Raw genomic sequence first — 25,344 nt, forward strand, 5'->3', positions numbered from 1 at the left:
CAATGAATATATAAGAGCGATGAATAAATAAATAAATAAATAAATAAATAAATAGGAGCAAAAACAGAGCAAGTGTGCATACAGCAGACAGTCAGAATATAGCGCGAGAGTAATGCAAAGCAGCCAACGTGGCCCAAAAGGTCAGGACGTTATGCAGCCGAGGGTGGAGATGGGAGAGAGTTCAGGATCCTAACAGCCTGGAGTACGAAGCTGTTGGTGAGTCTGGTGGTGCGGGAGCGCAGGCCCCTGTACCTCTTCCCAGAGGGCAGCAGATCAAACAAAGTGTGAGCGGGGTGACTCACATCACACACAATCGTGGTCGCCTCGGGGGTGAGACGGGAGGTGTAAATGTCCTTCAGGGAGGGGAGTGAAGCACCATCTAATCCTCCCAGCTGTGTTCACTATGCGCTGCAGGGCCTTCATGTTGTATTCAGTGCAGCTACCACCCCACACAGCGATACAACTGGAGAGGACGCTCTCAGTGGTGCCACGGTAGAATGTGCGCATGATGGCTGGTGGAGCACCTGCTCGCCTGATGTTTGCATGAAATAACTTTTTTTGTGTCTTTCTTTTTTACGCTACACTAGTGCGGTGGCCTTTGGAGAAGCTGTCGGTGAAAGCTTCATTTGCGCAATACTACATTAGGCGCAGGGTTCAATGCCATCGCCGGCCATCTAGTGTGGGCTTTGCATGTTTTCACCCCTTCCCTGCGTGGGTTTCCTCCCACGTTCCAAACACACTCAGAGGCGGAATGGCCGCTCCTAATTGTTTTATTTGGTTTTGTTTTTTTAATGGTGACAGACAAGACTACCCGGGACCCTCGTGAGGATAAGCGCTTCAGGACAATGGATGGATTTGATTACGTGAATAGCAATATCAAAATTGTTACAAAGCAGTATACAATCATTTTTTTCAAAATGATTCCAAAGAGCAATACAAAATGCACCCAAATGGCGTCATGAGGAAGTCTGACTAATACTCGTACCTCGGGCGTAATAAATTAGTTATCATATTGACCAGATTATAAAATTGCCCTGTCCAAACCAGTAAACTATTAAATGAGTTAACCAGGTGACACACCGATTGTCTTTATTATTTTATTATTTTTTTGGTCAATTAAACAAGGTAAAACAACAGATGGTATAATAATAATGCATGGTAAATTTAACAATAAGTAAATGAGATATAAGAAATCAATGATGAAAATGCACGGTAAATCTAAGAGAATAATAACATGGTAAATTGGACAATAATGCATGGTAAATCATCAGATGGCATAATCATAATGCATGGTAAATTTAACAATAAGTAAATGAAATATAAGAAATCAATGATGAAAATGCACGGTAAATCTAAGAGAATAATAACATGGTAAATTGGACAAAGGAATAATAATGCATGGTAAATCATCAGATGGCATAATCATGATGCATGGTAAATTTAACAATAAGTAAATGAAATATAAGAAATCAATAATGAAAATGCACGGTAAATCTAAGAGAATAACAACATGGTAAATTGGACAAAGGAATAATAATGCATGGTAAATTATCATATCACATGTTAAGTCAAGAAGAAGAAGAAGAAGAAGTAAACAGAATCATAACGCTTGGTAAATCTAACAAAAAGACGAATGCATGGTAAATCAGTCATAATAATGCATCAATCAATCAAAATGCATGGTAAATCAAACAGAACGATCATGCAAGGTCAATTGCATTCATATGATTACTCGCCACTTGTATTGGCGCCTTTATCCAGCGCATAACGCTCCGTGGGCATCTTACACATGTAGCCGTTGAGTTGCGCGCACGACATCATCTTCCATTTGCCAGACTGAAAGTACAAGTGAGATTGATTTTAATGCAAAAAAACCTCGTCTCCGACGAGCGGGTCAATCTTTTTCACACCCACCTGTCTCAAGGCGGCCACGCAATTCTCCAACCTGTCGCCAGGTTCTTCCGGAGCCCAGTTGGTTAAGGTCACCTTCTGGTGGTCCGACCACGCAAATTCGCCGGGAACCACCGGGGCGTTCAGTTCGATCCACGTGTCGCCGGGGGCTGCAAACAGCAAGAGCGCTCTCATTTGCTTTCCAGATATGGTACCGATCAAGCAGTTGCGACGCTTGGCGAGCGCGCACCTGACGTCAGGAGGTCTTGCAGCCAATCCCGCTCAACCTTGGAGCGAATGGACACCAGCTTGGCCTTCAGACCGGAGCAGTTTTGTCGAGCGCCGTACCACGTCTTTTGATCATCAAAACGTTTGTAGCAAAAGTCCGCAAACTCCTCCCATTCAGGTCCCAAGCATCTCGGCTCTGCGCGCAAGATGGCGTCACGTGATGAAGTATGCTTTCTATTCTAGACAGCCTACTCACCCTGGTCAACAAAAGTGTAAGACGGAGATCGAGCCAAACCGTCACCATCCCTGCAGACAGTAAAGTGAGAATGAGCCGGGCGTCTTCAAATAGACGCTGCAGTGAGAGCTAACCTCGAGGTGATCCCGTTCCTGGCGGAGCTGTTGTAGGCCTTCTGTGGCTCTTTCTTCAGCAAAGTCACAATTCCTCCGATCGCGTTCTCAATGACGCCCGAGTGAATGGCAGCCGCGCAGATGTTTGACTCCTGCACTCAGAGAACATCTCGGACAAAGAACAAGAACTCCGCTGGCAGGTCGTGCACTAATTAACATACTTGTTTGTAGATGTGGGTTCCGTAGACCGTGTAGGTTTGGGCGCAGCCCAGCGGGCACTGGACTCTGCGGGAGACCTTGAGTTACGAGGAGGCTTTTCCGCAAGAAAATTTGATGGCGGGTTTGACTCACGTCATTGAACCGTCGAGGCCGAGGCTGGTGGCTGTGCTGCTGCATAAGATGTCTGCGGGTCAGAAGGGCAAATCAAAGCCTGTTTCTTGCTGGTTTTGCCACTGCCCTCCAAACGTCGGTACTCACCGCGAGAGGTGTCGTCAGGCGTGCACCCTAAGACGTCAAAGCGAAGTCCAAAAAACTTTGGCAGGAGACGGACATACTGGGCGAACATGAGCCTGGTTAGCATGTGCGTCCCCACACCAAGCTGGAAGCAAAACATACGCCCGTTTGCAATGAATGACAACTGCCTGGATGACAAAGTTGGAGTCGGCTACCGCTCGCTCACCTGCGTTGGGTGGCGATACCAAGTCTCTCCGTCAATACTGAACTGCAACTCAAATATGCTGGAAGAATACTCTTGGTACATACACCTCTGGGTCACAATGCCCGTCACCTTGAAGGTCTGACCGAGGTTCACCTGGATCCAGCTGCCGACTGAGGGCGGAAGGCATTCCATTGCATTGCTCAGGATACCAAACTACGACGGAGAGCTGTGTTTTTTTTTTTTTACATACACATTTGTGACGGTCTCCAGCAACCGCTGCCCCCCAGACGCGCTTTGTGAGGTTCGCCATTGATCGCAGAGGAAGAGGCTGAGAAGGAGGAGTCTGGGATTGTCCCATCAGCGATGCCCAGACTGTCAAGACACACTGAGGAAAGACAAAAAAGTGGAAGGAACGCTCGCTCATTCACTCTCACGTCTGGCCAGCCGTCCGTCCCTAGCCGACGCGCTTTCTGGGGATCCGTTGGATTCTTTCCTTGTGAAGCCCACCTTTCTGCTCACAGCTGTAGACGATGTGGTGGTATTTGGAGACACCAGGGCAGGGGTCCGTACCCGTACGTTGAATGGGGCAATGCTGACGTCTGTCACACAATGCTCTAAAGTGAGAGAGAGCCCCTTTCATCCGGCAGCGATCTGCAAATGACAACACAGCGCCATTTTATGCACATTTCCTTCACATACCGACTTCAACTGGTTGCAGGACAAAGGGAATTTCAATGGTTAATGACGCTTTAAAGCGTCTAAGTCCATGCATATTGATATTGAATTATAGATTACAAATGAGTTACTGTACTGCGTGTGACACCTCGCGACAGAAACGGCTCCAGGACAGCGAGCTAAAATCAACAATGCCACTGGAGGATTCTTACCGTGTGATATGACGTCGCCACTCGGACAGACGTCGCTACGCCTCCGTCCATGGAAAGCCGACTGTACGCGGATGACGCTTTCATCGGAACATTCAAGGAATCTCAAATCGTCTTGGCAGACAAATTCCTCCTTGTAGCCTGAGAGAGCACAACCATTGACTTCTCTCTGTCTTTTTTTTACAGAGACGTTGAAGGCGACTTACCGTCATGTAGCAGCAGCTGGGGTTTTGCTGTCTTTCCTAGAAGCGGGAACCAGAACGTGTGATGAAGGTCCACCCACCGTGGGGCGTCACATAACACTTACCTTTTCCTCTTTTCTTGCAGACGTAGCCTTTCCTGTTGTCGCACTTGTCACGCTCCCAGTCACTGCTGCCGGTGAGCAAGGAAAGACATTTCCCCCCTTCGGCATCACCTGGAGGGAGGGAGGAGGGAGGGGGAGAGACAAGATCTGAGCGCTCATCCGTTCCTCCAAAGTGCAGCTGACAACCGCCTCAGCCCGACCTGCACTCGAGTGGAGGTAAGAGAAGGGGGATCCGTCAGCCCACTTGCCGCCGTCACCCTCGATGGAGGCGTTGGCGCCCAACCACAGGGAGGCGTCATCACCCATCAGAACCTTGGCGATACCTTTGGATCCCAAGGAGAACATGCACGATTCCAAAACGACTCACACTTGACTACAACTTGACGGGTGTGGCACAGCCATGACAAAGTGCTAACAATACTGCAACAAAGAGTGAAGCCAAAAAACAACCAAGCAAAGCTGGCCATATCTCAGCTTGATCACGTTTCGAGTTGGAAAGGAAGGCGAAGTAGGGAAAAAAATCAAAGTTTCTTTCTTGAGTCATACGCAAATTCACGGCCAGCCTACCCTTTATGAAGGCCTGCTCATCGGTGTCGGTGATGCTGAGCAGGTCCCCTTCGAGGCGTTTGCAGTCGTCTTGCGCCTTCTGCCAGGTCTTGGTGGGCTGGCTGATCATCAGGTAGCAGAAGTCGTCGGTGGGGTTGTCTAGCCACCAGCCGCATTTGTAAGTCCAGCCTGCGAGCCAGACGGCGTAAGACGGCATAAGACAGCGGCAGTGCGGCATAAGACAGCGGCAGTGCGGGACACCTACTGACGAGGCTGACTGATGATGCCAGCCGTCGAGTCCCTCCGTGCTTGGCTGCAAGGAAGGGGGGTGGGCAAATATCAGCAAATGCGATGGATGCGTCCAAAAAGGAGCGCTCGGGAGCGACGTTTGCACCTGTTTTGCAGAAGAATGGCCGCGCTGTTGAGCACTGACAGCCACTCAACTCCCCAACAGAATTTGGGAACGCACAGTCCCCCGAGGTGCCTTTTTCCCATTGTTTGTACTCCTGCGGACGACACGCGTGTATTGGACTCCCAACGCCCTTCCTCGGCTCACTCGCGCCCACGTTTTGCCCATTTCCCCTCCAAAACAATCCAATCGTTGAGCGGCGTTTCTCCCCTTTTTTTTATGCTGCTCAAATTTGGACTTTCCCAGCGCAGCTTTTGAAAAATAGGCAATTCACTTACAAAGGTTGTTCCGTCACTCCACTCGTAGTCGTCGCCCATCGTCTTATTGAGTCCCACCAAAGCAGATTGTTGGGTCTGCGAGTGATCTTGTGGAAAGGAAGGAAGGAAGGACAAGAAGAGTTTCAGGGCAAGAAGAGCTTCAGGCAAATGACGAGTGCGGCGGTTCCTCTTGGTGCTCACCATACACAAATTGGGCCTCTTGCTTAGAGTGGACGCTAGCCAGGTGGCCTCCCAGGGCTTGACAGAACTTCTCAGCATTGTCATAATTTTCATGCGTCTTCTCGTAACGGTAACAATAATCGTCATAGTGGAAGGTGTTGTCGTCGCAGTAGGCAGCTGGGCCCGCAAAGAAAAACGTTACCGTGACAAGACGGCCAAAGTGCAAATAAGCGTGCTGCAACTCACTCTTCACTACAGCAGGACCATGTTTGGGGGAACACGTCTGTCCCTCTGGGCAGCCTGCACAAAAAAAGACCCGTTTGCTTCTTTCATTGGCAACGTGAGCACGGACGTGGAGGCTTACTCAGCGGCCGTTTGCACATGTAGGCCAACGAGGAATGACAGGAGCCAGAGCGCCACTTCCCGGCCTGACCCATTCCCCCTTGGTTGACATAGGCGCAGGACGCAACGTCGGCGCTGTCGGGAGAAAAAAAAAGGATTATTTTCCTGTTTTTTTTTCCTCCAAAAGTGTCCGTCTTCAAAATTGGTTCCAGAACCTCCACCTGACAACAGCATGCAGAGTTGTGAGGTCTTACCTTTCGAGTTGATTTGGGGCCCAGTTGGTGTGCTTTATTGTCTCGCCATCAGACCAGGCCAGCTTCTGGCTCCCGCCTACAAAGCGACACCAGAGCTCGTCGCATTTCTGGGGGGAAAAAAAGAAAACAATCCCAGTTGTCGCTCCAGAGTCCACTGCCGCTTCCATCTCACCTGGTTGGAGAGTCCCAGCCAGAAGGGGGTGTCCATGCCCATGGTCCCCTTCACAAAGTCTTCCTCGGCCGAGGAGTTGATCGAGACCAGGTTGCCGCCCTCAGAGACGCAGTGGTGCCAGGCGCCCAGCCAACCGTTGGGGGCCTCCACCTTCTTGTAGCAGCTGGAGTTGTGCTCGACCCACCCGAGAGCACACTTGCTGACTGAAGGCACAATTTGGGGAACAGGCGGACAGATCAGAGCACACTCCTGTTTTTGCCATGCAGTCCACTTTGAGCAAAGGGTCATTTTCTCGGGTCGGGCAAATTGGAAGATCACTCGACTTGGTTAAGCTCAGCCCAGTGCATTTTTTGAAATGATTCCGGAAAATTCACCCTCACGCTTGAGAAACAACCGCGGCCGCACACAAAGTGCCGCTGTACAAGTTAAGACGATGCAAAAAGCATTCAACTCGTGGCTAGGATCATGCGTTTTTGACGCTCAGTCTGACTTACCGTCAAGAGTCGGCGCTTTCACTCCTGCAAGAGGACACGAAAAGACAGACATTAAGGCACAGACGGACATCAAGGGGCGATAACGGTCGGTGGGGCGATAACGGTCGGTGGGGCGTCATGCCTCACTTACCTTTTCCTCTTTTCTTGCAGACGTAGCCTCTCTCGTTGCCGCACGGGTCGTACTTCCAGTTGCCGCTGCCAGCGAGCAAGGAGAGACAATGCCCCCCTTTGCCGTCACCTGGAGGGAGGGAGACAAGATCTCAGTGCTCCTCCGTTCCTCCAAAATGTAGTAGACAACCGTCTCCGACCGACCGTCACAATGGCGCTTGAACGTGAACGAGGATCCGTCAATCCATTTGCCGTTATCGTCATCGAGTGAGACATCGGCGCCCAACCACAGAGAGGACGCTTGTGCCTGACCCGTGACGAAACCTGTGGATCAAAAGAGAACATGCAAGAAGAATAGGGGGATGTTAGCCAAGATGACGAGAAGTAGTATCAACACCAAGCCAGCAATAACAGTGCGGTATACTACGCTTGAACTATTATTTCATGTTCTAATGATAACATATGCACTTATATAAACGAGGGATTACTGTACCATCAAACCTGTCCTGTAAAGAGATATAAAAATAATACAAAGGGGATGTGCCAGCTCAGTGGCCTAGTGGTAGAGTGTCCGCCCTGAGACTGGAAGGTTGTGGGTTCAAACCCCGGCCGGGTCATACCAAAGACTATAAAAATGGGACCCATTGCCTCCCTGCTTGGCACTCAGCATTAAGGGTTGGAATTGGGGCGTTAGATCACCAACTGATTCCCGAGCGCGGCACCGCTGCTGCTCACTGCTCCCCTCTCCCCCAGGGGATGGATTAAAATCACACGGGGATGGGTTAAATGCAGAGGACAAATTTCACCACACCCAGGTGTGTGTGTGACGATCATTGGGACTTTAATCTTTAATTAATGTGGAAGGAAGGTATTAAACACTGGAGCTAAAAACAAAAACACAAAGTACCTGGCTTATTGTATTGAAATCGAGCGATCGATACACAATATGAAAGCGGTGGTCAATGAATAGTTGTTGGTTTTTTTTTGTTTTTTTTTGGTCAATGTGGGACCTGCCAGCCGGCAGGAAAAACACAGGATCCAGACAGACTCGGTCAGGGGAATGAATGCTCATTCCATATATGTATTGGTGTAGAAGTAAAACCTCAACTGATGACAATGATATTGATATGTGTAGCATCAACAAAGGTTCTTGATGAAACTGCACAACCATTGACTCACATATGCATTATGTCTTACATCTGGTAGATTTCCAAAGGACATGAAAATAGCTACTACCACTGTAGAAATAGACTAATTACACGCCATTCTCTCTCTCTGCTTTCAGTTTGCCGAGATCCTTGAAAATCTAAGCTCTAAAGAAAGCATTTGACACAATAAATCATGGCATCAGAGTGGACTGGGTGAGGAGCGACTTAATCAACAGGCAGCAATTTGTATAAATTGGAGTTCAGACCTTTTGCCCATAACATGTGGAGAACCTCAAGGGTCGGCTGTCCTTGCTCCTAAACACGATCATCGTGCAGTAATGCCTCAAAAATAATGAAATGCATTTTGTTTTGCTCGTGATACAAACATCTGTTGCGCTGTGGACAATTGACAGCAGCTTACGGAAACAACCACAATTTGAGTGAAACACAATTCGCATGATTTGCAAAGTATACATATCGAACCTCATTTGGAAGGGACAATTGATGATGATGGAAAGAGCTTCTGAAATACAATTCCTGGGTGTGACTGTTGACAATAATAATCTGCTGGAAATCACACATGAATCATGTAAAACCAAAAATGTCAAAGGCAATTCGGAAGCATTGCGGACTCCAGATACCGACATCTACTCAGATTGCCATATCTGAACTACCGTGTGGGGAATATGGGGTAACACCGAATAAGTCAAGCAATAAGAAAAATAACAAGGAGAATACAAACGTACTTTTTATAATCATCGGAGACGGAAACTGAATATTAGGCGTGGAAAAGTTTGCTGAACAACCATAAAAATGTGTATAACTGTTTGTGGGGTGAAATTGTGCAATGGTCGAGAAAATGAGCGCACGTAAAAACTGCTCAAAAAAGTGTATCAAATCTGGTCTCTTAACATGCATGAGAAAAAAGACAAAGTGACTACACACAGGCAAAAAGGAATCAAAGTGTGTCTACGTCTGTTTTATTGATTTGTATGTTGAATTATTTGTTGAATGGATTAGGGTGGGAATCTAAAAAGTTGTTTTCGGGGGGTTTTTTTTTCATTTTGGGTGACTTAGATATGGCACTTTAAAGTGTTTCATTTTCCTATTTACGTGTTTTAAATATGTGCAAAATAAACAGAACTTGTTCATGGCCAATATTTTAATTCACGGCGGCCTACCGTGTACAAAGTCCTGCTCGTGCGAGTCGGCGATGCTGAGCAGGTTCCCTTGGTGGGCTCGGCAGTGGTCTTGCGCCTCCTGCCAGGTCTTGGTGGGCTGTGGGATGATCAGGTAGCAGAAGTCGCTGGAGGGGTGGTCCAGCCACCAGCCGCATTTTTCAGTCCAGTCTGTGAGCCAGACATAAGACGGCGTTACGCAAGACAGTGCAAGACGGACGGCGCCAGTGCTGGACACCTACCAGGTTGGCCCACCAATGGTGGCAGCTGTGGACGGCCTCCGCCGCGCTTGGCTGCAGAGAAAGGGGGTATAAGCAAATGCGGGAGCCGTCCAAAAGGAGCGCTCGGGAGCGACGTTAGCACCTGTTTGGCAGATAACTGACTGCTTGTATTGGCATCTGTAGTTCAGGTAGATCTGTGCGCCAGAACCCATGAATGCACAGTCACCAGCGGCAGCGGAGTAGTACCCGAGGTCGTCGTAGTCCTGCGGACGAGATTTTGGACAGAACTTTAAGCGTGTTGCATTTGATCTGGTCGTCTTCCTGCCGCATTTCCTCACTTAATGGCGTACCTTCTCTCATTCAAGTTTCACTTTGGTTTGTCGGCTTCACTTTATTGTCAGTCAAAGTAGTATGAACATTGCAATGAAATGAAGCATGTTGTGCCCTCTCTGGCGAGCCAAAGGTCTCATGCACAATGCAACTAACCCTGAAGACCTAAAGACAAACCAGAGGCACCATCCAGGATATTTCCTGGACATCTTAACTGCCTCCTCGCTGTCTCTAAAATCAGAGCGCCAAAAATGTGTCATCGGCTGCCCGATGCCTCAAGACAAAACGGATGCCTGCAAACCGACTTTTCCAAAGGCCTCCAGCAATTCACTTACCAAAGGTGTTCCGTCACTCCACTTGTAGTTGTTGCCCTTCTTCTTGAGTCCCATCCAAGGTACATTACCTACAAAGTGATCTTGAGGAAAGGAGGGAGAACAAGAGCTTCAGGGCAAGAAGAGCTTCAGCCAAGTGACGACTACGGCGGTTCTTCTTGGTGCTTACCATACAGGAATTGGGCATCTCGCTTAGAGTGGACGCGAGGCAGGTGGGCTTCGCGGGCGAGACAGAACTCCTCAGCATCCTCTTGAGTTTCACGACTCGGGCCAAAAAGATAGCAATGATCGCCAGAAAGGACGTTGCCATCGTTGCAGTCAGAAGCTGAGGCCACAAAGAAAAACATTGAGGGGGAAACCATGACGAGATGGTGCAAATAGGCGTGCTGCAACTCACTCTTCACGACAGCAGGACCACTTTTGGGGGAACACGTCGAGCAGTCTACATAGAAAAAGACCCTGTTTGAGCTTTTCTCCTTTCAAAGTCAACCTGATTACAAACATGCAGGCTTACCCAGCGGCCGTTTGCACATGTAGGCTAAGGAGGAAGCGCAGGAGCCAGACCTCCACTTCCCGCGATACCTAGAAGCCTTTTGGTGGACGTAGGCGCAGGACGCGACGTCGGCGCTGTCGGTAGATTAAAAAAAAAAAAAAAAAAAAAAGGAACATTTTCCTATTTTTCCTTGAGTGGTCGTTCTCAAAATTGGTTCCAGAAACTTTAAGCCGACGTCTCCGCCTGACAACAGCATGCAAAGTTGTTTCGTCTTACCTTTCGAGTTGATTTGGGGCCCAGTTGGTGTGCTTAATTGTCTGGCCATCGGACCAGGTCAGCTTCTGGCTCCCGCCTTCAAAGCCACACCAGACCTTGTCGCATTTCTGGGGGGAGAAAAGAAAACAGTTCCAGTTGTCGCCGCAGAGTCCACTGCCGCTTCCGTCTCACCTGGTTGGAGAGTCCCAGCCAGAAGAAGCGGGTGTCCACGCCCATGGTCGCCTTCACAAAGTCTTCCTCGGCCGAGGAGGTGATCGAGACCAGGTTGCCGCCCAGCTGGACGCAGTGGTGCCAGGCGCCCAGCCAACCGTTGGGGACTGCCATCTTCTTGTAGCAGCTGGTGCCATGCCCGCGCCACCCGTGAGCACACTGGTTGGCTGAGGGCATAATTTGGGGAACGGGCGGACAGATCAGAGCACACCGATGGCATGTTTTTACTTGATGCTCTTCATTGGGCGAATGGCAACCAAATGCACGAGGATTCTGTCAAGGGGGGCAATGCTCATTGTCCCTTTGGCCCCTTCCAAAAACTTGCCTGTCCTTCATTTTGGGGTGAGCTGCTGATTGTTTGCATCAAAGCATCACTTGTGCCTGCCAAGGATTGATTGGTTGATTGATTCACTTTTATTTCTTCACAACATCATTGATCATGATTACATGTCCACAGATCATGACATGAGATTGCACACAACTGCCCCAAAGTTCTGTTATTAAGCTTCAGATGTACAGTGGGGCAAACAAAGGATGTAGTCAGCCACCAATTGCGCAAGTTAAAAGATGCCTGTCATTTTCATCAGAGGTACTATGAGAGACAAAATGAATCGAACTCAAACTCACAGTGTTAGCACTTCATCTTCACCATCAGCGATCCCCACCCAACGTTCACGCACGTGTGGCATATCCATGACCAATGACGTAAGCCCAAATCAGGTCATCGCACATTTCACCACTGGGGGGTGCTAAAGCACAAGGCAACTCAATTGACTGTAACATTGCAACAGTTGGACCCCGCTCCACTCTTTTTATCTCAGGAAGCCCGTCTCCTTGAATTAAATGACAAAGTACAAAGCCAAGCCAGGCTGGGCTGGGCTGAGCTGAGCTGAGCAGTGCAGGGGTTTCATGGGGAAGAAGGGCTTTTAAACTGCGGGCTCAGTCAGGTAAACCGAATAAGCACGGGCCTCGAATGGACTGAGGGGCAAATGCAATCTTCAGATGAACACGCACTGAAAATCAGAGTCTCTCGTAAAAGTCCGGCTGAATTTTGCAAAGAATTTCACTGAGAAAAAGAAATGAATTTTTTGAGAGAGAAATTCATTGAGAGAAAGAAATGAATTACTACTAAGTGAATTCTTTGAAAACACATTTAGATGGTGCAAATGGAAGACTCACGGCAGAAATATTAGGAACTGTGTCGCAAGTTCTTTTTGTGTGCGATAACAGACCAAACAGGAGCGTGTGATTATTTTCTGTACAGGAAGTCAACCATATTGTTATCAAGCCTAAGAAATCAGGCATGTGGTGCCCACAAGTTATCGGCTGAGCACTGACAATTTCCAATGGGAAAACAATACCAGCCATCTGTTTTTCTGGGGTTTCTTTCGATTCGAGCCAAATTTAATCAAGTCGATATTGTCCCGATTGTGAAAGATAAGGCTGGCAAAATCAATCGCAAAGACAAATCATCTTTGCTCGTAAGTAGGTCTTGTATACATAAATCATCATATGGATTTGTGTTTTTATTGATGTCTCTTTGATGACGTTTTTGATCATAATTCATGAGACATTTTGTTCATGAAGAAATAGTTATTGTAGTAGGAAATTATTATTGTTAAATTATAATGATTATCATTTATAATTTCGTTACAATGTACATAATTTTTTAATTATTATTCATTATATTTAGATGAAAGAAAAGGAAAAATATCTTTATAATAGAGGCGCTAAGAACTATCTGTTGTATAAAGGGCTGTAAGAAATAATTATTCGTAATATGTTTCAATAATATCAATAATGATTAAATATTAAGGCTAAGAAATTGTTTAGTTAGGTCCTAACTGTTAGGAAGAGCGCATGCAGGTTCGTCAAGTAGTGCTTTACAAGTTCATGCAAGTTCGGCAGGAATAGTTCACGGCCAACAAAGACGTTACTTGCTACATGGTTGTTGTTGCATGATACGTAGATTGGTTGTTTTCGTGTTACTTTGTATCGTTATGTGGCGTGGAGAAATCGCGGACGTTTGAAACGTGTTGCTGCCTGCCGTCCGTCGCCCGTCATTCATATTTCTCACATCCACCGCTAGAGGTCTCCCCAGACCACCGAGATGCGCTCGTCCGTCTGAGTGAGTGTGCCCCTACTAGAGACAGTTTGACTTCCTCTATAGGCCCTTTGTAATTACTTCAAAGTCAAGTTGTTCGTATATTCTGACAGAGCAGCAGCCAACATAAACGAAAATGATAAACGCACCTTAAAAAGCCATCATAGCATTTGAACACGAACAGTTAGTCTTTGTGCTCACAATTGGATCCATTGCAATCAAGTGTTTTGATCTCAGGCACCGTAATGTTTTGACAAGAGTAGAAGCAGATGCAGTCATGCGAACTCACAGTACAGTACATTTCATCACGTTGTCGACAGCGGTATTGTTTTAGCAATGAACTCTGTTGAACTGACTGGTTTTAATTGACTAAATTGCTTACCTGACACGCATGTCCAATATACGCCAAGCAGGAGAATAGACCACTCGAGTGCCTCCCACATCTTGGAGAGAGAGCGCGAAGACCAAATCGCCTCACTGAGCGATGGCAGTCAGGAGAAAAGAAATGATAAGTCGCCTTACTGACAATGGCCTGTCTATTCCAGTCAGGAGAAGAAAATGGATGGACGTTTGGTGTGCCTGCTTCAAGCCGGGATGCAGGCCACGCCCACACGTCAACTTCACGTAGCACAAAATGTGGGAGTGGCGAGCGCGTGTGACGACGCACTACTCTTTGGTCTTTTATTTCTTTGTTACTTTGTAAATGTTCTGGTGTATGCGGGAACAACCGCAAGAAGCAGTCAACTCATTTAACAGTAAATCGAAATCATGAAATCCAAGTATGAAAGTGGGAATGAAAGGAGGTGGAATTCAATGTATTCATTTAACAGTAAATCGAAATCATGAAATCCAGGCATGAGAGTGGGAATGAAATGAGGTGTAATTCAATGTATTCATTTAACAGTAAATCGAAATCATGAAATCCAAGTATGAAAGTGGGAATCAAATGAGACGTACTTGTGAATGAAAATGAGCGAGGAGACGATGAGCAAATGAATCTGAGAGAAATGAGGGGGAAACGTCTCCAATTGAGCCTTGCGGGCCTTGAGTGCAAAACGTTGCACACCATGCGGGGGGGGGGGGGGGGGGGGGGGGGGGTATCTTGTGGCGTGTTGGCTCTTTGGGGGAAGCACACGCTTGATGACTCAGACGACTCCTCGATGGGATTGTTATCTTGTACACATTTTCAGGCCCTTACACAGGATGATCAGATTTGGGGGGGTTTGAAAAGGAAGATACCCTTTTTTTGGGGGGGGGGTCATGGGTGTGTCTGTGTATGTTATGACACAAATGACATGGTGTCTGTATAGCAATTGCATTTATTGGTTCAAATAGCACAAAACATATGTAAAATACTTTTTATTAATAATGTTTATAATATAAATATAAGAAAAAGTTTCATATTATTCTTATCGAATTTTTCATTCAGCTCCTCCGTGAACGTGCAGTTTGGTTTCGGCATTGCTTGTAAACACTCGGTGTAAGCTGACTAGCTCACCCTACATCCACACGCACGCACACACACTCACACTCAGAGTGACAATCAGCAAAGTGATACATTTGAGGAGAAAGGCGTGACTTATTTGCGAACCATACTGAGAAACCTGGAATTGAGTGAAACGGAACGGAGTGGCAATTCTATTGACAATGTACTGTACATGTATTAAGTTTGAGGCAGTCCGAAAAAGTCCCGGAAGATTTTGAAATTGCCCCCAGACATCTTTTTAGCTCTCTAAAGTAGGACGAGAATATACAATTTTGAAGCCTGGCACCTGGACCCATATCACAAATGAACAAATCGGGAGAACAGTTCAAATTCCTTGCACAGTTGTTTTTAAAAGAGCCAAGGTCTGTCTATCCATTAATAGCAATAGCAAAATTGTACCCAAATGGCGTCATGAGGAAGTCTGACTAATACTCGTACCTCGGGCGTAATAAATTAGTGGTCAAATTGACCGGATTGCCCTGTCCAAACCAGTAAACTATTAAATGAGTTAACCAGGTGACACACCGATTGTCTTTATTATTTTATTCTTTTTTTTTTGGTCAATTAAACAAGGTAAAACAGCAGATGGTATAATAATGCATGGTAAATTTAACAATAAGTAAATGAAATATAAGAAATCAATGATGAAAATACACGGTAAATCTAAGAGAATAACATGGTAAATTGGACAAAGGAATAATAATGCATGGTAAATCATCAGATGGCGTAATAATAATGTATGGCAAATTTAACAATAAGTAATTGAAATATAAGAAATCAATGATGAAAATGCACGGTAAATCTAAGAGAATAACAACATGGTAAATTGGACAAAGGAATAATAATGCATGGTAAATCATCAGATGGCATAATCATGATGCATGGTAAATTTAACAATAAGTAAAATGAAATATAAGAAATAAATGATGAAAATGCACGGTAAATCTAAGAGAATAATAACATGGTAAATTGGACAAAGGAATAATAATGCATGGTAAATTATCATATCACATGTTAAGTCAAGAAGAAGAAGAAGAAGAAGAAGAAGTAAACAGAATCATAACGCTTGGTAAATCTAACAAAAAGATGAATGCATGGTAAATCAGTCATAATAATGCATCAATCAGTCAATCAAAATGCATGGTAAATCAAACAGAACGATCATGCAAGGTCAATTGCATTCATATGATTACTCGCCACTTGTATTGGCGCCTTTATCCAGCGCATAACGCTCCGTGGGCATCTTACACATGTAGCCGTTGAGTTGCGCGCACGACATCATCTTCCATTTGCCAGACTGAAAGTACAAGTGAGATTGATTTTAATGCAAAAAAACCTCGTCTCCGACGAGCGGGTCAATCTTTTTCACACCCACCTGTCTCAAGGCGGCCACGCAATTCTCCAACCTGTCGCCAGGTTCTTCCGGAGCCCAGTTGGTTAAGGTCACCTTCTGGTGGTCCGACCACGCAAATTCGCCGGGAACCACCGGGGCGTTCAGTTCGATCCACGTGTCGCCGGGGGCTGCAAACAGCAAGAGCGCTCTCATTTGCTTTCCAGATATGGTACCGATCAAGCAGTTGCGACGCTTGGCGAGCACGCACCTGACGTCAGGAGGTCTTGCAGCCAATCCCGCTCAACCTTGGAGCGAATGGACACCAGCTTGGCCTTCAGACCGGAGCAGTTTTGTCGAGCGCCGTACCACGTCTTTTGATCATCAAAACGTTTGTAGCAAAAGTCCGCAAACTCCTCCCATTCAGGTCCCAAGCATCTCGGCTCTGCGCGCAAGATGGCGTCACGTGATGAAGTATGCTTTCTATTCTAGACAGCCTACTCACCCTGGTCAACAAAAGTGTAAGACGGAGATCGAGCCAAACCGTCACCATCCCTGCAGACAGTAAAGTGAGAATGAGCCGGGCGTCTTCAAATAGACGCTGCAGTGAGAGCCAACCTCGAGGTGATCCCGTTCCTGGCGGAGCTGTTGTAGGCCTTCTGTGGCTCTTTCTTCAGCAAAGTCACAATTCCTCCGATCGCGTTCTCAATGACGCCCGAGTGAATGGCAGCCGCGCAGATGTTTGACTCCTGCACTCAGAGAACATCTCGGACAAAGAACAAGAACTCCGCTGGCAGGTCGTGCACTAATTAACATACTTGTTTGTAGATCTGTGTTCCGTAGACCGTGTAGGTTTGGGCGCAGCCTGGCGGGCACCGGACTCTGCGGGAGACCTTGAGTTACGAGGAGGCTTTTCCGCAAGAAAAACTGATGGCGGGTTTGACTCACGTCATTGAACCGTCGAGGTCGAGGCTGGTGGCTGTGCTGCTGCATAAGATGTCTGCGGGTCAGAAGGGCAAATCAAAGCCTGTTTCTTGTTGGTTTTTGCACTGCACTCCAAACGTCGGTACTCACCGCGAGAGGTGTCGTCAGGCGTGCACCCTAAGACGTCAAAGCGAAGGCCAAAAAACCTTGGCAGGAGGCGGACGTACTGGGCGAACACGAACCTGGTTAGCATGTACGTCCCCACAGCAAGCTGGAAACAAAACACACGCGCGTTTGCAATGAATGACAACAGCCTGGATGACAAAGTTGGAGTCGGCTACCGCTCGCTCACCTGCTCTGGGTGGCGATACCAAGTCTCTCCGTTAGTACTGAACTCCAACTCAAATATGTTGGAACTTTCCAATTGGTATGTACACCCCTGGGTCACAATGCCCGTCACCTTGAAGCGCTGACCGAGGTTCACCTGGATCCAGCTGCCGACTGAGGGCGGATCCATCCATTCCATTGCATTGCTCAGGATACCAAACTACCAATAACTACGACGGAGAGCTGTGTTTTTTTTTTTTTTTTTTACATACGTATTTTGGACGGTCTCCAGCAACCGCTGCCCCCCAGACGCGCTTTGTGAGGTTTGCCATTGATCGCGGAGGAAGAGTCTGAAAAGGAGGAGTCTGGGATTTTCCCGTCAGCGATGCCCAGACTGTCAAGACACACTGAGGAAAGACAAAAAAGTGGAAGGAATGCTCGCTCATTCACTCTTCACGTCTGGCCAGCCGTCCGTCCCTAGCCGACGCGCTTTCTGGGGATCCGTTGGATTCTTTCCTTGTGAAGCCCACCTTTCTCCTCACAGCTGTAGACGATGTGGAGGTATTTGGAGACACCAGGGCAGGGGTCCGTACCCGTAGGGTGAATGGGGCAAAGCTGATGTTTGTCACACAATGCTCTAAAGTGAGAGAGAGCCCCTTTCATCCTGCAGCGATCTGCAAATGACAACACAGCGCCATTTTATGCACATTTCATTCACATACCGACTTCAACTGGTTGCAGGACAAAGGGAATTTCAATGGTTAATGACGCTTTAAAGCGTCTAAGTCCATGCATATTGATATTGAATTATAGATTACAAATGAGTTACTGGACTGCGTGTGACACCTCGCGACAGAAACGGCTCCAGGACAGCAAGCTAAAATCAACAATGCCACTGGAGGATTCTTACCCTGTGATCCGGCGCCGTCACTCGGACAGACGTCGCTACGCCTCCGTCCATGGAAAGCCGACTGTACGCGGATGACGCTTTCATCGGAACATTCAAGGAATCTCAAATCGTCTTGGCAGAAAAATTCCTCCTTGTAGCCTGAGAGAGCACAACCATTGACTTCTCTCCGTCTTTTTTTTACAGAGACGTTGAAGGCGACTTACCGTCATGTAGCAGCAGCTGGGGTTTTGCTGTCTTTCCTAGAAGCGGGAACCAGAACGTGTGATGAAGGTCCACCCACCGTGGGGCGTCACATAACACTTACCTTTTCCTCTTTTCTTGCAGACGTAGCCTTTCCTGTTGTCGCACTTGTCACGCTCCCAGTCACTGCTGCCGGTGAGCAAGGAAAGACATTTCCCCCCTTCGGCATCACCTGGAGGGAGGGAGGAGGAGAGACAAGATCTGAGCGCTCATCCGTTCCTCCAAAGTGCAGCTGACAACCGCCTCAGCCCGACCTGCACTCGAGTGGAGGTAAGAGAAGAGGGATCCGTCAGCCCACTTGCCGCCGTCACCCTCGATGGAGGCGTTGGCGCCCAACCACAGGGAGGCGTCATCACCCATCAGAACCTTGGCGATACCTTTGGATCCCAAGGAGAACATGCACGATTCCAAAACGACTCACACTTGACTACAACTTGACGGGTGTGGCACAGCCATGACAAAGTGCTAACAATACTGCAACAAAGAGTGAAGCCAAAAAACAACCAAGCAAAGCTGGCCATATCTCAGCTTGATCAGGTTTCGAGTTGGAAAGGAAGGCGAAGTAGGAAAAAAACCCAAAGTTTCTTTCTCGAGTCATACGCAAATTAACGGCCAGCCTACCCTCTATGAAGGCCTCCTCACGCGAGTCGGTGATGCTGAGCAGGTCCCCTTCGAGGCGTTCGCAGTTGTCTTCCGCCTTCTGCCAGGTCTTGGTGGGCTGGCTGATCATCAGGTAGCAGAAGTCGTTGGTGGGGTTGTCCAGCCACCAGCCGCATTTGTCAGTCCAGCCTGCGAGCCAGACGGCGTAAGACGGCATAAGACAGCGGCAGTGCGCCATAAGACAGCGGCAGTGCGGGACACCTACTGACTAGGCTGACTGATGATGCCAGCCGTCGAGTCCCTCCGTGCTTGGCTGCAAGGAAGGGGGTCAAATATCAGCAAATGCGATGGATGCGTCCAAAAAGGAGCGCTCGGGAGCGACGTTTGCACCTGTTTTGCAGAAGAATGGCCGCGCCGTTGAGCACTGACAGCTACTCAACTCCCCAACAGAATTTGGGAACGCACAGTCCCCCGAGGTGCCTTTTTCCCATTGTTTGTACTCCTGCGGACGACACGCGTGTATTGGACTCCCAACGCCCTTCCTCGGCTCACTCGCGCCCACGTTTTGCCCATTTCCCCTCCAAAACAATCCAATCGTTGAGCGGCGTTTCTCCCCTTTTTTTTATGCTGCTCAAATTTGGACTTTCCCAGCGCAGCTTTTGAAAAATAGGCAATTCACTTACAAAGGTTGTTCCGTCACTCCACTCGTAGTCGTCGCCCGTCGTCTTATTGAGTCCCACCAAAGCAGATTGTTGGGTCTGCGAGTGATCTTGAGGAAAGGAAGGAAGGAAGGAAGGACAAGAAGAGTTTCAGGGCAAGAAGAGCTTCAGGCAAATGACGAGTGCGGCGGTTCCTCTTGGTGCTCACCATACACAAATTGGGCCTCTTGCTTAGAGTGGACGCTAGCCAGGTGGCCTCCCAGGGCTTGACAGAACTTCTCAGCATTGTCATAATTTTTATGCGTCTTCTCGTAACGGAAACAATAATCGTCATAGTGGAAGGTGTTGTCGTCGCAGTAGGCAGCTGGGCCCGCAAAGAAAAACGTTACCGTGACAAGACGGCTAAAGTGCAAATAAGCGTGCTGCAACTCACTCTTCACTACAGCAGGACCATGTTTGGGGGAACACGTCTGTCCCTTTGGGCAGCCTGCACACAAAAAGACCCGTTTGCTTCTTTCATTGGCAACGTGAGCACGGACGTGCAGGCTTACTCAGCGGCCGTTTGCACATGTAGGCCAACGAGGAATGACAGGAGCCGGAGCGCCACTTCCCAGGCTCTCCTATTCCCCCTTGGTTGACGTAGGCGCAGGACGCAACGTCGGCGCTGTCGGGAGAAAAAAAAAGGATTATTTTCCTGTTTTTGTTTTCCTCCAAAAGTGTCCGTCTTCAAAATTGGTTCCAGAACCTCCGCCTGACAACAGCATGCAGAGTTGTGAGGTCTTACCTTTCGAGTTCTTTTTGGGCCCAGTTGCGGTGTGCTGTTGTCTGGCCATCAGACCAGGCCAGCTTCTGGCTCCCGCCTTCAAAGCGACACCAGGAGTCGTCGCATTTCTGCGGGGAAAAACAACAACAGTCCCAGTTGTTTCTCCAGAGTCCACTGCCGCTTCCATCTCACCTGGTTGGAGAGTCCCAGCCAGAAGGGGGTGTCCTTGTCCATGGTCGTCTTCACAAAGTCTTCCTCGGTCGAGGAGGTGATCGAGACCAGGTTTCCGCCCAGCCAGACGCAGTGGTGCCAGGCCCCCAGCCAACCGTTGGGCTTCACCTCCTTCTTGTAGCAGCTGGAGTCCTGCTCGACCCACCCGGGATCACACTTGCCGTCTGAGGGCACAATTTGGGGAACAGGCGGCCAGATCAGAGCACACTCCTGTTTTGCCCTGCAGTCCACTTTTGAGCAAAGGGTCATTTTCTCAGGTCGGGCAAATTGGAAGATCACTCGACTTGGTTAAGCTCAGCCCAGTGCATTTTTTGAAATGATTCCGGAAAATTCACCCTCACGCTTGAGAAACAACCGCGGCCGCACACAAAGTGCCGCTGTACAAGTTAAGACGATGCAAAAAGCATTCAACTCGTGGCTGAGTACTTCACAAAAATGAACAAAAAACTGCACAGAATTTGTCGGTTGGCATGGTGTGACTCCAGGATCATTTTTTTTGACGCTCAGTCTGACTTACCGACAGGAGTCGGGGAAGATTCTTTCACTCCTGCAAGAGGAAACGAAAAGACAGACATTAAGGCACAGACGGACGTCAAGGGGCGATAACGGTCGGTGGGGCGTCATGCCTCGCTTACCTTTTCCTCTTTTCTTGCAGACGTAGCCTCTCTCGTTGCCGCACGGGTCGTACTTCCAGTTGCCGCTGCCAGCGAGCAAGGAGAGACAATGCTCCCCTTTGGCGTCACCTGGAGGGAGGGAGACAAGATCTCAGTGCTCCTCCGTTCCTCCAAAATGTAGTAGACAACCGTCTCCGACCGACCGTCACAATGGCGCTTGAACGTGAACGAGGATCCGTCAATCCATTTGCCGTTATCGTCATCGAGTGAGACATCGGCGCCCAACCACAGAGAGGACGCTTGTGCCTGACCCGTGACGAAACCTGTGGATCAAAAGAGAACATGCAAGAAGAATAGGGGGATGTTAGCCAAGATGACGAGAAGTAGTATCAACACCAAGCCAGCAATAACAGTGCGGTATACTACGCTCGAACTATTATTTCATGTTCTAATGATAACATACGCACTTATATGGTTTCATATCCACTTATTGATACACAATGTATGTTTAAAAAAAAAGGGTGACACTACTTTGCGGGTGGTCTTGAAACCAATTATCCGCGGTAAACGAGGGATTACTGTACCATCAAACCTGTCCTGTAAAGAGATATAAAAATAATACGAAGGGGATGTGGAAGGAAGGTATTAAACACTGGAGCTAAAAACAAAAACACAAAGTACCCGGTTTATTGTATTGAAATCGAGCGAGCGATACACAAAATGAAAGCGGTGGCCAATGAATTTAATAGTTGTTTTTTTTTTTTTTTGGTCAATGTGGGTGGGACCTGCCAGCTGGCAGGAAAAACACAGGATCCAGACAGACTCGGCTGCTCAATCCATGTATTTCTTGGTGTAGAAGTAAAACCTCAACTGATGACAATGATATTGATATGTGTAGCATCAACAAAAGTTCTTGATGAAATTGCACAACCACTGACTCACATATGCATTATGTCTTACATCTGGTAGATTTCCAAAGGATATGAAAATAGCTACTACTACCACTGTAGAAATAGACTAATTACACGCCATTCTCTCTCTCTGCTCTTTCAGTTCGCCGAGATCCTTGAAAAGGTTTCGCAGAAAAACTCGACAACTTTGTTGAATAAAGAAATATGGATTCGTGGGGGTCAGAGCAACATCAATGGCACTAATGGATCCTATCGAGAGCGTCACACACACAAAAAAAAGGTGATGGGTATTTTCACAGATCTAAAGAAAGCATTTGACACAATAAATCATGGCATCAGAGTGGACTGGGTGAGGAGCGACTTAATCAACAGGCAGCAATTTGTATAAATTGGAGTTCAGACCTTTTGCCCATAACATGTGGAGAACCTCAGGGGTCGGCTGTCCTTGCTCCTAAACACGATCATCGTGCAGTAATGCCTCAAAAATAATGAAATGCATTTTGTTTTGCTCGTGATACAAACATCTGTTGCGCTGTGGACAATTGACAGCAGCTTATGGAAACAACCACAATTTGAGTGAAACACAATTCGCATGATTTGCAAAGTATACATATCGAACCTCATTTGGAAGGGACAATTGATGATGATGGAAAGAGCTTCTGAAATACAATTCCTGGGTGTGACTGTTGACAATAATAATCTGCTGGAAATCACACATGAATCATGTAAAACCAAAAATGTCAAAGGCAATTCGGAAGCATTGCGGACTCCAGATACCGACATCTACTCAGATTGCCATATCTGAACTACCGTGTGGGGAATATGGGGTAACACCGAATAAGTCAAGCAATAAGAAAAATAACAAGGAGAATACAAACGTACTTTTTATAATCATCGGAGACGGAAACTGAATATTAGGCGTGGAAAAGTCTGCTGAACAACCATAAAAATGTGTATAACTGTTTGTGGGGTGAAATTGTGCAATGGTCGAGAAAATGAGCACACATAAAAACTGCTCAAAAAAGTGTATCAAATCGGGTCTCTTGAGAAAAAAGACAAAGTGACTACACACAGGCAAAAAGGAATCAAAGTGTGTCTACGTCTGTTTTATTGATTTGTATGTTGAATTATTTGTTGAATGGATTAGGGTGGGAATCTAAAAAGCTCTGCTTCCTCCTACTCCAGCATTCTTTGTTGTTTTCGTTTTTTTTTTTTTCCATTTTGGGTGACTTAGATATGGCACTTTAAAGTGTTTCATTTTCCTATTTACGTGTTTTAAATATGTGCAAAATAAACATAACTTGTTCATGGCCAATATTTTAATTCACGGCGGCCTACCGTGTACAAAGTCCTGCTCGTGCGAGTCGGCGATGCTGAGCAGGTTCCCTTGGTGGGCTCGGCAGTGGTCTTGCGCCTCCTGCCAGGTCTTGGTGGGCTGTGGGATGATCAGGTAGCAGAAGTCGCTGGAGGGGTGGTCCAGCCACCAGCCGCATTTTTCAGTCCAGTCTGTGAGCCAGACATAAGACGGCGTTACGCAAGACAGTGCAAGACGGACGGCGCCAGTGCTGGACACCTACCAGGTTGGCCCACCAATGGTGGCAGCTGTGGACGGCCTCCGCCGCGCTTGGCTGCAGAGAAAGGGGGTATAAGCAAATGCGGGAGCCGTCCAAAAGGAGCGCTCGGGAGCGACGTTAGCACCTGTTTGGCAGATAACTGACTGCTTGTATTGGCATCTGTAGTTCAGGTAGATCTGTGCGCCAGAACCCATGAATGCACAGTCACCAGCGGCAGCGGAGTAGTACCCGAGGTCGTCGTAGTCCTGCGGACGAGATTTTGGACAGAACTTTAAGCGTGTTGCATTTGATCTGGTCGTCTTCCTGCCGCATTTCCTCACTTAATGGCGTACCTTCTCTCATTCAAGTTTCACTTTGGTTTGTCGGCTTCACTTTATTGTCAGTCAAAGTAGTATGAACATTGCAATGAAATGAAGCATGTTGTGCCCTCTCTGGCGAGCCAAAGGTCTCATGCGCAATGCAACTAAACCTGAAGACCTAAAGACAAACCAGAGGCACCATCCAGGATATTTCCTGGACATCTTAACTGCCTCCTCGCTGTCTCTAAAATCAGAGCGCCAAAAATGTGTCATCGGCTGCCCGATGCCTCAAGACAAAACGGATGCCTGCAAACCGACTTTTCCAAAGGCCTCCAGCAATTCACTTACCAAAGCTGTTCCGTCACTCCACTTGTAGTTGTTGCCCTTCTTCTTGAGTCCCATCCAAGGTACACTACCTACAAAGTGATCTTGAGGAAAGGAGGGAGAACAAGAGCTTCAGGGCAAGAAGAGCTTCAGCCAAGTGACGACTACGGCGGTTCTTCTTGGTGCTTACCATACAGGAATAGGGCATCTCGCCTAGAGTGGACGCGAGGCAGGTGGGCTTCGCGGGCGAGACAGAACTCCTCAGCATCCTTCTGAGTTTCAGCAATCGGGCCAATAAGATAGCAATGATCGCCAGAAAGGACGTTGCCATCGTCGCAGTCAGAAGCTGAGGCCACAAAGAAAAACATTGAGGAGGAAACCATGACGAGATGGTGCAAATAGACGTGCTGCAACTCACTCTTCACTATAGCAGGACCACTTTTGGGGGAACACGTCGAGCAGTCTGCATAGAAAAAGACCCTGTTTGAGCTTTTCTCCTTTCAAAGTCAACCTGATTACAAACATGCAGGCTTACCCAGCGGCCGTTTGCACATGTAGGCTAAGGAGGAAGCGCAGGAGCCAGACCTCCACTTCCCGGGATACCTATAAGCCTTTTGGTGGACGTAGGCGCAGGACGCGACGTCGGCGCTGTCGGTAGATTAAAACAAAAAAAAACAAAAAAAGGAACATTTTCCTATTTTTCCTTGAGTGGTCGTTCTCAAAATTGGTTCCAGAAACTTTAAGCCGACGTCTCCGCCTGACAACAGCATGCAAAGTTGTTTCGTC

At 47.6% G+C, this 25,344-nt stretch overlaps 1 protein-coding gene and 1 long non-coding RNA gene across 2 annotated transcripts; both read right to left on the bottom strand.

The window, feature by feature from the left end:
* Positions 1-1,266: 1,266 nt before the first annotated feature.
* Positions 1,267-23,856, bottom strand: LOC119129439 (aggrecan core protein-like). The gene is made up of 16 exons (XM_037262720.1): positions 23,700-23,856; positions 21,654-21,773; positions 18,648-18,755; positions 18,547-18,582; positions 18,344-18,481; positions 17,964-18,107; positions 17,706-17,840; positions 17,459-17,607; positions 17,257-17,377; positions 2,818-2,869; positions 2,688-2,751; positions 2,488-2,618; positions 2,375-2,424; positions 2,141-2,314; positions 1,915-2,060; positions 1,267-1,836 (listed from the first exon to the last, which is right to left on the bottom strand). The coding sequence occupies exons 6-16, from the start codon at positions 18,094-18,096 to the stop codon at positions 1,729-1,731; spliced, it is 1,263 nt and encodes a 420-aa protein (XP_037118615.1). The 5' UTR covers positions 18,097-18,107; positions 18,344-18,481; positions 18,547-18,582; positions 18,648-18,755; positions 21,654-21,773; positions 23,700-23,856; the 3' UTR covers positions 1,267-1,728.
* On the bottom strand, positions 4,033-9,560 carry LOC119129494. Its single transcript, XR_005099197.1, has 5 exons — positions 9,404-9,560; positions 7,279-7,398; positions 4,316-4,423; positions 4,215-4,250; positions 4,033-4,149 (listed from the first exon to the last, which is right to left on the bottom strand). It is a non-coding gene; the product is annotated as an uncharacterized LOC119129494 (long non-coding RNA).
* Positions 23,857-25,344: the final 1,488 nt, after the last annotated feature.

The sequence above is a fragment of the Syngnathus acus genome, chromosome 10 (assembly GCF_901709675.1).
Source record: "Syngnathus acus chromosome 10, fSynAcu1.2, whole genome shotgun sequence".
NCBI lineage: Eukaryota > Metazoa > Chordata > Actinopteri > Syngnathiformes > Syngnathidae > Syngnathus > Syngnathus acus.